Consider the following 14,519-nt stretch of genomic DNA (forward strand, 5'->3'; position numbering starts at 1 on the left):
TCTCCAAGTATTGAATTGTGAGTATTCAACCAAAACAGGCAATACAGTTTGTTGCAAGTCAGCAAAGTGGAGCAGACAGTATTGCTGCCTTGCTCAACAGCACAACACTATAATACAAGCATGCACATATTTTCTTGTGTTCACTGTGAAAGTATTTTAACATTAGGTATTATGCATATAAAACCTATTTTAATTGTATGGAGAATAATGCATCATGCTAGCATGGAAAGCGGACGTTAAACGACGACGACAATACGTACAGACATATATATATATATAAATAATACAAAATGGGACAAGAAGGCAAAACATCCAGACAGTTAGGTGATACAAAAAAGGACAACAAAACATCCAGATAGACGATACGAAGAAAACAAGGACGGGTCGTTTGGAGTTTTCTTTCCTCAGTCAAGATCCCAGATTATCTTTGCAATTTCGGCTGGTTACTCTCGATATTGCTCCAATCTGGCCAGCCCCAAAGAAAAACTAAGCTAAGAGCATCAGATTCCTTGGAAGAAAGCAGTGAATGTATACAAAAACAAGGATGGAAAAAAACGAATATATATATATATATATACACACATACACATGTGTGTGTTCATACATGTATAGACATGATGGGTTTCTATATAATTTTCATTTACCAAATTCTGCTTACAGGGCATTGCTTATCAGTTATAAGATTGTATTCTTGTTTTGTTTTATAATTTTGAATATGAAAAACAAAAAAACTAGTCTAAACTTTCACTAACCAAAAAGAAATCTCATTAAATTGTTTATTTACGAAAAAATAATCAATATTTTCAGAAAAGCTCTTGTGATAAAGGACCTGAACAGAAAACTAGAAAGAAAAATGAGTTCTCAGTGTGTGAAATGAGGAGACTGAGACGGGGAGTTAGGAAATATGGTTGCAACTGGACACAGATTTTAAAATCCTTTGAATTTTCCCCAAAGAAAACTCCTGAAGATTTGCGTAATAAATGGAGGCTTACGAACAGGTAGCATCTTTTAAATTATTAATGTTTTTAAGTTATAATCAGCAGCCAGTTGATTTTTAAAAGTATATTTATTAAGATGAAATTCAATAAAGTTAATGAATATTTTGTTTGTTTGTTTTTTTTTTGTTGTATGCTGAGTCATTTTCCTTCTCAGTTTCTGAGTGGAGACATTGATTGGATACAAAATCCAACCAATGGTAGCCCATAATCCTACAAAATGTCCCTGGAACCATGTGGTATATGGTAAGTGAAAGTGTTTTCCAGAACAAAAGTTGAATGTGTAACCATGTTTCATGGCATATAAAACATACTTTTTTTCCCAAAAACTGTCTCAAAAAGTTAACCCCAGATCTTTATATATGTGGTTGGACCTATATTACATGCTTTGACCCATTACCATTCCGATTACTCAGTTATATGTAAAGCTCATTTAGTTACATTTAAAAAAAGAAAAATTAACCATGCATTATCTCATAGCTTTGAGATTTCAGCAACGTGATTGTCTATATTTAGAATGACATTGTAGGGTAGGTGTGAGATGTTAGATATGGCTAGTTTGAACCTAAAACGGGTTGATTATTTGGGCCAAATATGGCCAGTTCAAATGCTAAAGGGTTAATATGTAGTCTTTTTCTGAATGTGCACTGCTGAAATTTATGTGCAGTTGATATGTCTGTGTGTCCTTTAAAAGATAAGTGGATCTGATATCTTTAGATAATTCTTTAAATCCATCTTTATTTATCACAAATAATAAAGAGAACCTTAAAATATTTCAGGCGCAGGAGTGGCTATGTGGTAAGTAGCTTGCTTACCAAGCACATGGTTCTGGGTTCAGTCCCACTGCGTGGTACCTTGGGCAAGTGTCTTCTACTATAGCCTCGGGCCGACCAAAGCCTTGTGAGTGGATTTGGTAGACGGAAACTGAAAGAAGCCCGTCGTATTTATATGTATGTGTGTTTGTATTTGTCCCTCCAACATCGCTTGACAACTGATGCTGGTGAGTTTACGTCCCCCGTAACTTAGCGGTTCGGCAAAAGAGACCGATAGAATAAGTACTAGGATAACAAAGAATTAGTCCTGGGGTCGTTTTGCTTGACTAAAGGCGGTGCTCCAGCATGGTTGCAGTCAAATGACTGAAACAAGTAAAAGAGTAAAGAGTAAAAGAGAATTGTTTGAGTCCATGATTAGGAAAGTCTATCCCGCTACATATGCTCAATTAAATATCAGTGTACTTATGTGCAATTAATTTGTCAAAGTCTCATTATCGTTGATTTCTTCTTTTTATTCACAATTAGAAATTTAACATGATTTCATCACACTCGATGCTTCATTATAATCTAACCCACAAGCATTATTGAACATCTTCATTCTTGGCCAGTTATTATAAGGGAGATAATCATTTCTAGATAAATCTTGCCAGGACTATTTGAATTCTAACACTCTCAGACCTAGGCTGACTTTTCCTTTCACCTGGGCTCCAAAGCAAAAAAAATAGTTACATATATAGCTCAAGAATAATGATTGCAGACAAACTAATGGACAGAGTTGGGTGTATTTTCTCTTTCTACGTGTATTGTGTATAGCTGTTTTATCAAGAATCTGACATGTAACCTGTTTCTGCAATAGCAGGAGTATGGCATGATGAGGTTGTAGAAATAAAACTTTTCCAACTTCAGTTTTAACAAAGGAAACACTTTCCTTTCAACCCTTCTGATACCAACCTGGCTCTGTAATACAAATGTCTTGTTTTCATAAGTTCTGAATTAAAATCTTTCATTAAACCTTATTTACAATTAATGTTCCTAAGCGTAGTGAGTGAATTTGATAGATGGAAACTGGAAGAAATCTCTTTTCTATGTGTGTGTAGGTTACTGTTTTTCTTGCCTTGATATGTGTTAGTTGTGCCACTATAAGGCAAATGTTGTTCTTCATTTCCAATCACCTGTTAAAACATGCCTGGCCATATGGAATATTACCTTAGTTGATAACAGGTGAGGGTTTGTAACCTATCTTGAGAAATTCCATCTGGTCAATGCTTGCATGGAAAAGTAGATGTTCAAAAAAATATATAAAAATACCCTCGCTTACATACTGTGAAAAAAAGGCATTATCACTTGTCCAAAAGATTATGTAGTGGGACCGAACTTGGAACTATTGTTTGGAAAGTGAACTTTCTAAACCAACAACTATATAGACTTCAGCAGTGCCCTTGAGAGTAATAAGACCCTGTTATATGGGAAAGTTTATTAAACTAAATTATCAGACTTCAGACAGGTTTCTGACACATCTCAAGTTCTTATGTTTTAACAACACTCTCTAAAACAAAAAACAAAACACAAAATAAATATTTTTAGACATGTTTGTTTATTTATTAAATAGCATATTTTTATATACAACGTAATAATACAAAATGTTATGTCTTGTTTATGAATAACTCAATTTAATGGGAGGGCATCAAGGACATTTTAAGTGTTTAGGTTGGCTGGATGTAAATCTCGGAGGAACGGGTCAATTAGTTCTCTGTTCTTCAGTCTTCATTTATTAAAAGCATCATTCATTTAAAAAAAAAAAAAAGCACATAACCAACAAACTGATTTGTTTTCTTTCTTTTTTTTTTTTTTGACCTCTCTCCACTTCTTCACAATGTGAAAGTAAAGTAACAGTAATTTCTTACATTTGTGTTCATTCAGGTCAAACACGTTCACTAAACTCATCAGACCAATTCTGAAAGTCTGTAATAATACTTGAGACTATTTTTGTTCTGTAATTAGTAATAAGTTTGTCATCATGTTAGATATAGTTTGTAGGCTTAAGCTTCAAAACTTTCATGAAAAAATCAATGTTTACCCATTATTTCCATTAATCATCTTTTTTATTGGAATCCTTCTCGGTTTTCTTTTGAAGGACAGAATATTCTTCCAGCAACCTATCATATTCACGTTTAGTTGCTTCAGACTGAGATTTCATGGCCATCAGATCAATCTGATTTTGTTTTAATTCACCTTTAGCATTTTGTAATTCTTCCTCTGCTGTTCCCAGCTTAGCTTTGAGAGCCTGGAGATGTTTCGCGGCATTCTCCTTTTCAGAATTGGCTAGATTCTCTCCTGGGGGTGCCGAGGAATTTATTAATCTATTAGCAGCTTCAGTAGCACTCATAGCTTGCTTATGAGTGGCTTCCAAGTCAGTCTGCAGCTGAGCTTGGGCTGTGATCAATTTGACAAGACGGTTCAAGACCATCCAGAGGAACAAAGAAAACCCAGAGATGTAAAAATTACGTTGAGCTCGAAACAGGTTCAAATGCTGATTCTGTCCAACACCTGGCATGACTCCAGTCATGGTATCCAATTTGTCGATTGCATTATTATATTTACGAAGGTGCCAAATTGAGTCAACGAAAGCAACAGCTAAGGCTAACATTAATAATCGAATATACAAATATGAGTATGTAGATATTAGTGATAAAAGGCGAGATTTAAACAATTTTCGCCATGTCAGTGGTGATATGAAAGGCAACAGGAATAAGAAAACCATTCCAATTTCAAAATATAAAAAACTAGCAATTATTGTCCACTGCAAACCCATGATGAATATATGAGTTTGATGTGTGCAGGTGTGGTGGAGTATGCAGTCCAAGAACTTTTTGCTTTTGATTGGATTCAATTCCTGTAAATAAAAAAAATAAAAAATACATAAACATGAATATTAAATATAGGTGTACAACAGATTTTATACAAACATTTTCAAAAAAAGAAGAGAAATGGATTATTTCTAAAACAAGTTTACTTTTGTGGAGTATACTTCATCATCATCATTTAACATCTACTTTCCCATTCTTGCATAAAGCAGCCAGATGGTCGATGCCAGTGCCACCTGACTGGCTCCCATGCTGGTGGCACGTAAAAAGCACCGTCCGAATGCGGTCAATGCCAGTGCCACCTGACTGGCTCCCATGTTGGTGGCACGTAAAAAGCACCGTCCAAATGCGGTCAATGCCAGTGCCGCCTGACTGGTTCCTGTGCCAGTGGCATGTAAAAAGCACCATCCGAATGTGGTTGATGCCAGTGCCACCTGACTGGCTCCCATGTTGGTGGCATGTAAAAAGCACCGTCCGAATGCGGTCAATGCCAGTGCCGCCTGACTGGTTCCTGTGCCAGTGGCATGTAAAAAGCACCATCCGAATGTGGTTGATGCCAGTGCCACCTGACTGGCTCCCATGCTGGTGGCACATAAAAAGCACCATTCGAATATGGTCAATGCCAGTGCCACCTGACTGGTTCCTGTGCCAGCTGGAGAAACCCTACCAAAGCTGACGTGGGAGCTTGACAGGGCACTATGGCTCATCAGGATCTGTCAAGCCATCCAACACATGCCAACTGGAAAATGGGTGTTGAATGATGATGATGATGTGGACACAACTGGACTTTTCTCCCAATTCCCTCCTCAAGCCATCCCAACCATCCATCATCTTTCTATCACTAGCCCCATTCATCACCTGCTTCACTGCAGTATTCTGCTGCTGTCATTAAATGCAATCAGAACTGACTATTTCATCATCTTATACTGACACCACTTATCCTTCTCACTCGATATCCATCCTTCATTCTTAATACTGTCCCACTCCGCTTTCATTTTACATTGATCATTCTTCTGAACCAGCAAGTTATCTCTCCTCCTCCATCACCATACATCTCTTACTCTACCCTCACACTCTTTAAGCCAACTCAGTCACATGTCATCACTCTTTCTCTTATCCTTCTTCTGTCTATTCTATCATTATTACTACTCAGTCACAACTCACTTCTGTCAGTCATCACCTAGTCTCACTTACCTTTCCAGGCTCATATGTATCATTGACCACTCCTTCGCCCCTTGTCCACCATTCACTACATCCATGCCTTAACCCTACATCATCATTTAATGTCCACTGTTCATGCTGGCATTGGTTGGACAGTTTGATAATGCCAAAGGTCTGTCATTGCCTCCGTGAGACCCAATACTCGAAACAACCTCAGTCATTATCACTTAGCTCTTTTCATTAGCAAATACCTATCACCCATCCACATTCGTTCGTCATTCCTTATAGTCACCATCTCACCGATCCCATCACTCTACCTTCTGGTGTTGGGAATAGCTTCCAGCTTTAGAAATAACACCAAAGAAGATATTGGAGCACAATGCAGTTATTGGACCCAATGGATCCTGTCAAACTGTCCAATCCATGCCAGCATAGAAGATGAATGTTAAAAGATGATTAGGACAATTTATATATAAGTACATAAATACATTCACCAAATGAGTATATATACCTAGATTTTGATGAAAATATATTAAGATCTTGAGAATAAAGCATAACCAAAAAATATGACAATGAGAGCTTTCGTCTTACAAGACAAAATCCCACAATGCATTTGCAGTAACCATACTGATACCAGTATTTTGGTTACTCGACAGGTCTATAGAGGAAATCCACTTCATAGATATTATAACCCATAAGGTCTCGACATGGATTGTGAATTTCTATTGAAAAATGATAGTGGTGGATTTTCTCAGGAAAAATGGAGAGAAAGAGACAATACCAGCTAAATCATAAGAGCCAAAATGAATACATCACCCAAATGCTCAAAACTGATGTGAATAACATCCTATGGGTCAGTACTGAACTCATCAAGAAACACCCAGTTCCTGACGACCCCTCACTCATGACTGCTATCTCACATCACATTTCAAAGGCTATGCTTTTAAAATCCATAGGCAGGAGGCAGCTATGAAATATCTGCTGAACAAATGGGATGGCAAAGCCCTAAAGATCAAAGTAAGTTTGGTCACTGTTGGTTAGTCCCAGTCTTGAGTGAACAGATGATAAAAGGAAGGCATTCCGGTCATGGCCATCCCATCTTTTTGTGTCTCAAGAATTATATTGCTTGATAAGCTCTTAAGCTGGCCATACTTAACCCAAAAATTCCACTTAATTTATGCTCAAACCAGTCAGATCCAGTCTCTCAAACACACCCTACAAAGTCATTAAAAGAAAATAAACGGCGAGCTGGCAGAAACGTTAGCATGTTGAGCAAAATGCTTAACAGTATTTCGTTTGCCGCTACGTTCTGAGTTCAAATTCCACCGAGGTCGACTTTGCCTATCATCCTTTCGAGGTCAATAAATTAAGTACCAGTTATGCACTGGGGTCGATGTAATCAACTTAATCCCTTTGTCTGTCCTTGTTTGTCCCCTCTATGTTTAGCCCCTTGTGGGCAATAAAGAAATAAGAAAATAAACAAGCACATTATCAAAAGCTCAAATCTACAAGACAATGCAGGATTAATGCAAAAAAATAAACATTACATTTGACAGAGTAATAGGAATGTGAGAGGGTTAAGGAATGTTAATCGGGGGATGTTTGCCTACTGTTTCAAGCAGGTTTACTGAGCACATAGAACTCTTTTGTTGAACAGCAAAATAACAGTCATACACTGTTGTATTTTACAAGCGGGAAAATATTGTTAGGCAGGAATACAGCAGATGTTACTTCGTCTGTGAGAAAATAAGTCTCACTCCTTCGAACACTATTTCGTTTCTTCATAGAAGTAAAACGAGGTATAAGTTGCTTGTTTTCATTAATTCATTGAAGTGGTTGGTATATAAAGCTGTGAGGTACGGGTTACTTAAGAAGGGTGTGACAGGTGATGGTAGGAAAGACGAGCAGTATTTCAATTACATATGTGGATATACTTACATATGCTGTATACACACAAAATTGACTTTGGAGTATATTAATTTTATGGTGATGAATATATTTTGTATCCATAAATCAACATTGATCAAATTCATCTTTGACACTAATTATTAACAAATTATTAAGGAATCAACTTAGCTATAACTATACCATTTAATACCTAAAATGTTGTTGTTTAATGCAGATAGACAGTAATTGAGCTGACACAAAGGAATTTCCACTCTGATCATACTGTCGTCTTTTATCAAGTTTCACTGGTGCAACTTTAGTGTTGCAGTCCTACCACTGTATCTGCAGCCTACTCTATGAACTGACCTGGTTTTCTGGTTTAGGGTTGGGGCTTAGGACTAGGGTGAGAGGGTTACTGTTAAGATTAGGTTGCAAGCTAAAGTATAAATGGCCAGGTAGACTTCACAATAAAGTGACACTGATTTGGCTTGTCTTATTTATGATGGTAGTGTGCAGTTTGAGAGATTTAGCTGTTATTTCTTGTTGGTCAAGTGATTGCAAAGAGATTCTCTCATTGGATTGTTGTGTTGGAAAATCCTATTGAAAGGGTTAACAGAATTGCATATTGTGTTATTGTTTTAAGTAAACGGTGTGTGACTTAATGGTAAGTGTATTTGGCTCACGATCATAAGACCATGAGTTCAATTCCTAGCAATGCATTGGGTCCTTGAGCAAGACACTTTTATTTCATGTTGTACCAGTCCACTCAGCTGGCAAAAATGAGTAGAACCTGTACATCAAAGGGCCAGCCATGTCACATCCTGTATCATGCTGAATCTCCCCGAGAATTACTTTAAGGGAACATGTGTCTGTGGAGTGCTCGGCCACTTGCACATTAATTCCATGACCAAACGGTTCCATTAATCGGATCAACTGGAACCCTCGTCATCATAACCTACAGAGTGCTCTAAGTAAAAGATGGGCTCTATTGAGAGACGTGTCATTTACGAAAAGGGTTTAATAGGACCATCATCTCTTGAAGGCACGGCCTTTACACAAATACAAAAATTGGTAGAAGTGGGGAACCTTCCCAGGCAGCACTTTTGAGTCTGCTGTATAAGCCTGTACAAAGAATAGGCAGACGGGAGTTGCAGGGTGGCAGCAAACTCAAGTGGCTCACACTACCCTTTAGCATTTAAACTGGTCATGTCCAACCCAAATATTATACCCGTTTTATGATCAAACCAGCCAGATCTCGTCTCTCACACCTACTCTACAATGTCATTATTAAAATAAACAATCGAATCATTGGAATCTCAAACCTACGAGATAATGTATGATTAATTTAAAACAATGTGAATAAATAAGCTTTACATTTGACAGAGTAAACTGAATGCTAAAGGCTTAAAGCCCTACAGTTTCGAAAATGGTAGATCAGGTTGAGATGCAGAACTAGTTTTAGATAACCTGAAAAAAAAAAAAAGGCTTGAACTCTTCATTCATGAGTCTGTTCAGTCAAGCCTGACATGGGAGTTAAACTACTTCCCTTCAACCCTTTAGCCTTTAAACTGGCCAGATCCAGCCAAAATAGTCTACCTAGTTTCTATTCAAACCAGCCAGATCCAGTCTCTTACACCTATCCTATGATATCATTCTAAGGGAATATTGCATCATTGAAATGGTCGCACCTGCCAGATCCAGTCTCTTACATCTGTCCTATGATATCATTCTAAGGGAATATTGCATCATTGAAATGGTCGCACCTGCCAGATCCAGTCTCTTACACCTGCCCTATGATATCATTCTAAGGGAATATTGCATCACTTAAAAGTTCATACCAGCCAGATTCAGTCCTGCCAAAACCTATGATGTCATTCTCAAAAAATATTACATCACTGGAATTTTGAAACTGCAAGATAATCCATGACTAATTCAAAACAATGTGAATAAATGAAGCATGACATTTGACAGATTAATCTGAATGCTACACAGTTAAAGAATGTCACAAATTTTATCGAAGAAATCCTGACTCAGTAGCAGAACTCCTAATAAAATTTAAGCCATGTGTATTCAACTAATGAAAGCTTTAGTGGAATAGTTCCCAACCCTTTTATTTATATGAGTTTTACCACAGGCCCCTCTTAATATGTTTATCCTTTTATATATATATAGCAGCAGTGTGATCGTTATCAACGTCGCCTTCCTGACACTTGTGCCAGTGGCACGTGAAAAGACATTCGAGTGAGATCGTTGCCAGTGCTGATGGACTTGCTCCTGTGCAGGTGACACGTAATACACCATTTCGAGCATGGCCTTTGCCAGTAAGACATCCGAGCGAGATCGTTGCCAGTGCCCCTGGACTGGCCCTTGTGCAGGTGGCACATAAAATACACCTTTTTGAGCGTGGCCGTTGCCAGTACCGCCTTACTGGCCCTTGTGCCAGTGGCATGTAAAAGCACCCACTACACTCTCTGAATGGTTGGCGTTGGGAAGGGTATCCAGCTGTAGAAACTCTGCCAAATCAGATTGGAGCCTGGTGTTGCCTCCTGGTCCACCAGTCCTCAGTCAAATCATCCAACCCATGCTAGCATGGAAAGCGGACGTTAAACGACGATGATGATATTTTAAATTGTGAATTTAGTTCATGAACCCCCAGGTTGGGAACCCCTGCCTTCGTGGCTCTTAACCTGGGTAGTAGCATCTTTAGGGGTCATTGTGAGCTTACAAGGAAGGATGGGGCAAGAGTGTACTGAATATTTAGAGGGATCATGATTAAAAAAAAAAAAAAACATTATTTAAACTAAGAATAATCTTTTATCTTTTACTTGTTTTGCACACTGGACTGTGACCATACTGGGGCACCACTTCATTCGGTTTTGACAAACAAATCAACCCTAGTACTTAATTCTTAAGTCTGGTACTTATTCTATAGATCTTTTGCCATACACAAGTATACACACACACAAGCATTTATAGGAAGGGCTTCTGCACAGTCTCCATCAACCAATTTCTCTCACAAGGCATTGATCGGCCTGAGCCTATAGAAGACACCTGCCCTAGTTGCCGCATTGTACAATTGAACCCGAAACTACATGGTTGCAAAACAAGCCTCTTAACCACACTGCCAATACTTATATTATAAACACATTTTCAAATAATCTTTGTTGTGATTAGTAATATGATTAAGAGATTGTCATCATGACGGATTTATGTGCCAAGGTCCAACATAATTTCGTTATACAAGTCTTTGTTTGTTTTCAATAATCTCTAGAAAGAAAAAAAAAATTCAACATATAGGCGTAGGAGTAGCTGTGTGGTAAGTAGCTTGCTTACGAACCACATGGTTCCAGGTTCAGTCCCACTGCGTAGCACTTTGGGCAAGTGTCTTCTACTAAAGCCTCCGGCTGACCAAAGCCTTGTGAGTGGATTTGGTAGAAGGAAACTGAAAGAAGCCTGTCGTATATATCTATGTGTGTGTGTGTATATGTTTTTGTGTCTGTGTTTGTTGCCCCAACATCGCTTGACAACCGATGCTGGTGTGTTTATGTCCCCGTAACTTAGAGGTTCGGCAAAAGAAACCGATAGAATAAGTACTAGGCTTACAAAGAATAAGTCCTGGGGTCGATTTACTCGACTAAAGGCGGTGCTCTAGCATGGCCACCGTCAAATGACTGAAACAAGTAAAAGAGTAGGACACTATACAAAAATCTAAAACGATGGGGTCGTATTAGAAGAGATGGCGAATAAACCACAAGACAGAATTGGTTTGTTTAGCAAACAAGAAGCAAGAGGCGTTTATAAAACGACATTCGGTGAATAAGATGCGCGGAGTTACCGGGAATCACTTAGATCTGTATATTTTACAGATAGTAGTATTTCACTTTATGAAATTCATATAACGGTCACGTTTAGAACGCTTTTAAAACACGAGATGGTCACGGTGGGAATTCTTGTTTATAATTGGAACGCCTTTAGAAATACGAGTTTTTTTGGGTTTTTTTGTGGGTCCGGCATCCACGAATGCGCCACGAAATCAGACCTTTTATTTCCATTTCCTTTTTGGGGTTTTCTATCACGGAGCCTAAACTACGGAATTTCCGTGAATTTAATGTACACACACACAAATGGGACTGTTGTTTTGGAAAATTTAAGGTCGTCAAATATGGGTTATCCTACTAATATTTAAAACAACATCATTATTCCAAAATATTCAGAAAGTTAAAATAATTCAGTTATCGAATTTGTTGAAGCGTAGAGTAAAAAAAAAGTATGGAGCCGACAGACAAATCTGCCATGAAAAGCATTCAAGCGTGACAGACAGCCTTTTGTGAGTACACCCTATGTCATCAACTCTTTTTAGAAAGAAAAATGCTAAGGCGTGAACTAAATCATAAAAAAAAATAAATTAGTATGATTATTATTATTATTATAATTATTATTGTTGACCTCAAAAGAATGAAATGCCGAGGTCGTCTTTGCTTTCTAACGTTTCGGGATCGATAAAGTCCCAGTTCAGCGCTGGGGTCGATGTAACACACAAAACCCTCCCCGAAAAATTTAAGGTCCTGTTCCTATTGAGGAATGAATTATCATCATTGTCTGGAAATCTCTATTAATATTATTATTGTTGTTGTAATTCAAATTCGGCCGAGTTCGATTTTGCGTTAAATCTTTTAGAGGGGCGGTAAGTAAATACCAATCGGATGTTGGGGGTTCGATGTAATCGAGTAGCCCCCTGCCCCTCAAAACTGCAGGTTTTGTACTAAAAGTAGAAAATTAATATTAATATCGTCGTTGGATTCTATTCTGACCGAAGAGAAGTTAGTCATTATGTAGTCTAACCACAACAATAACCATAAATGTCGTTGATCCAACCACAAAAACTAGGCCTTAATGAGGTTACCCGGTTTGCTAGAAATAGCAGCAGCAGGACAAAAACAAAACAAAACATCACCCTCAAAATACAATTACTATCTTTGAAAAACAAAATGACATGTTGAGATAATTTGAGTAGGTGGTCATATCTGGAAATATTTCCGATCATTAAGAGTATTTAGGAGTTGGAAGAGAAATTAGGTCTCGTTAAAACAACATAATTTCCATTATCTGTCACGTAGCTTTTCGAACTAAGTCTAAATTATTAAAGACACGAACGTTATTGTTAAATATTAATGTAATAGGGTGATACGGGAAAAACAAGAGAATCTTGTAAAATTAATGAAAATATATTGCGAAGTATAATAAAGGTAAAAAATAAGGAAATAGTTACGTGAGTCTGATAAAGAATCAAGTGTTTTGTCTTTAAGTGCTGATGGCGTTTTAAACTAGCCTCGTTCTGGTTTCTATAGTGAAGTCAAGAGAGCGACCTTGGTCTTTTATACAGAGCCTCATTTTCGAAGCAGCAATATATCACTAACACATGGATTAGACAAACCAATGGTGCATCGTCTACGTGGTCGTTCTCGCTCTTTCGTTATTTTTAACTGTTTTAAGGTGCGAACTGACGAAATTATTACCGCGTCGGACACAATACTTAATGACATTTTATTCCAGGTTTACGTTCTGCATTTAAATACCTTCGATTATATTTCAGCGTCTATGAAATTATGTACCTGTTCGTAACTTAGGCCGATGTAATCGTATAGTCGCTCCATCCGAATTGCGGGCCTTGTACCAAGTGTGGTGTATGCGTGCGAGTAGAAGTAATCGGTTTACCTCGTTTTACTTCCTTTGCACGAGTCTGTCCTGCGGTATCCGATCCTCGCGGCTGGCCCGACCCGAAGAACGCTAGAAATAGCAGTTGCTTCTCCCAACACCTTGCGATCGCTTGGCAAGTTCTCTCGTCACAACAACCCCGCTCGAAAAGGGCACGAAGTCCTAATCGAGTCTCCCTCTACCTCTTCCGGTCAGTGGTCAACTCCCTAGTTGCTGACGTCATACCACACCAAGGTGGTGGGCTGGCAGAATCGTTACCATGCCGGACAAAATGCTGAGCGGTATTAGTTTTGGCTTTACCGTCTGACAGAGAGAGTTGAGCAGAGAATCTGCATCAAATTTTGCCCAAAGCTTGGCGATAGCTGCTCAGAGGCCTACGCAAAGTTTTCATCCCTCTCGACGCAATTAAGGAGATCTTGTGCAACTAAAACCGAAAGTCTTTTTAGCAGACACATGTCTCATACTCAAATTTTCAGTGACAATGGACTGAAGTGAACCGTAACTAATCTGCATATCCTCTGATAACTCACGGATGGTAATTCGACGATTTTCGCCTCACAGCTGCACGTACATCTGGAATGTTTTGTCTCAGTTCTGCTGGTTGCGGGTCTCTCCAAACGTTCATCAATATCGACATTTTTTCGGCCATTTTGGAAACGCCTGTACCACTTATACACTTGTGTCCGCCTCATACATTCATCTCCATACACTTTCTGCAACTTTGCGTAGGCCTCTGAGCAGGTATCGCTATGATAACCTTCTCTGTCATGGTCAATGCAACGATCACAGGCAACACACCTTCCTTCCAGGCACTGCTGTAAGTAGCGGAAGTGAGCTACAACGGCAAAACTTATTGCGCATGCTCAGAATAGTTCAAGGTTAATCTGTGTCAAGCAACTTCACTTTGGGTGCTTTAATTTCGTTACTATGGCAACATTCCGGATAAAAAAAAATAGCTAGGTTTCTTTCTCATAGTTCAGCATATACAAAGGAATGTGTGATAAGCAAAATAAGAATTTCGAAAGAAGTAGCTATGAAACTAGTTTTTAAACATCGAATGACTACGGGGTTTCACCAGAATAAAATAGTAACCAAAGGGGTCCGTAGATAAAAAAGGAAATGGT

At 38.3% G+C, this 14,519-nt stretch overlaps 1 protein-coding gene across 1 annotated transcript; it reads right to left on the reverse strand.

The window, feature by feature from the left end:
• Positions 1-3,343: 3,343 nt before the first annotated feature.
• LOC106870140 (B-cell receptor-associated protein 31) lies at positions 3,344-13,105 on the reverse strand. Its single transcript, XM_014916132.2, has 2 exons — positions 12,950-13,105; positions 3,344-4,661 (listed from the first exon to the last, which is right to left on the reverse strand). The coding sequence occupies exon 2, from the start codon at positions 4,578-4,580 to the stop codon at positions 3,858-3,860; it is 723 nt and encodes a 240-aa protein (XP_014771618.1). The 5' UTR covers positions 4,581-4,661; positions 12,950-13,105; the 3' UTR covers positions 3,344-3,857.
• Between the last annotated feature and the right edge of the window lie 1,414 nt (positions 13,106-14,519).

This window comes from Octopus bimaculoides, chromosome 7 (assembly GCF_001194135.2).
Source record: "Octopus bimaculoides isolate UCB-OBI-ISO-001 chromosome 7, ASM119413v2, whole genome shotgun sequence".
Lineage (NCBI taxonomy): Eukaryota > Metazoa > Mollusca > Cephalopoda > Octopoda > Octopodidae > Octopus > Octopus bimaculoides.

Bases quoted from the DNA above. Each gene is read 5' to 3' on its own strand.
- LOC106870140 (XM_014916132.2), bottom strand. From the start codon at position 4,580: ATGGGTTTGCAGTGGACAATAATTGCTAGTTTTTTATATTTTGAAATT.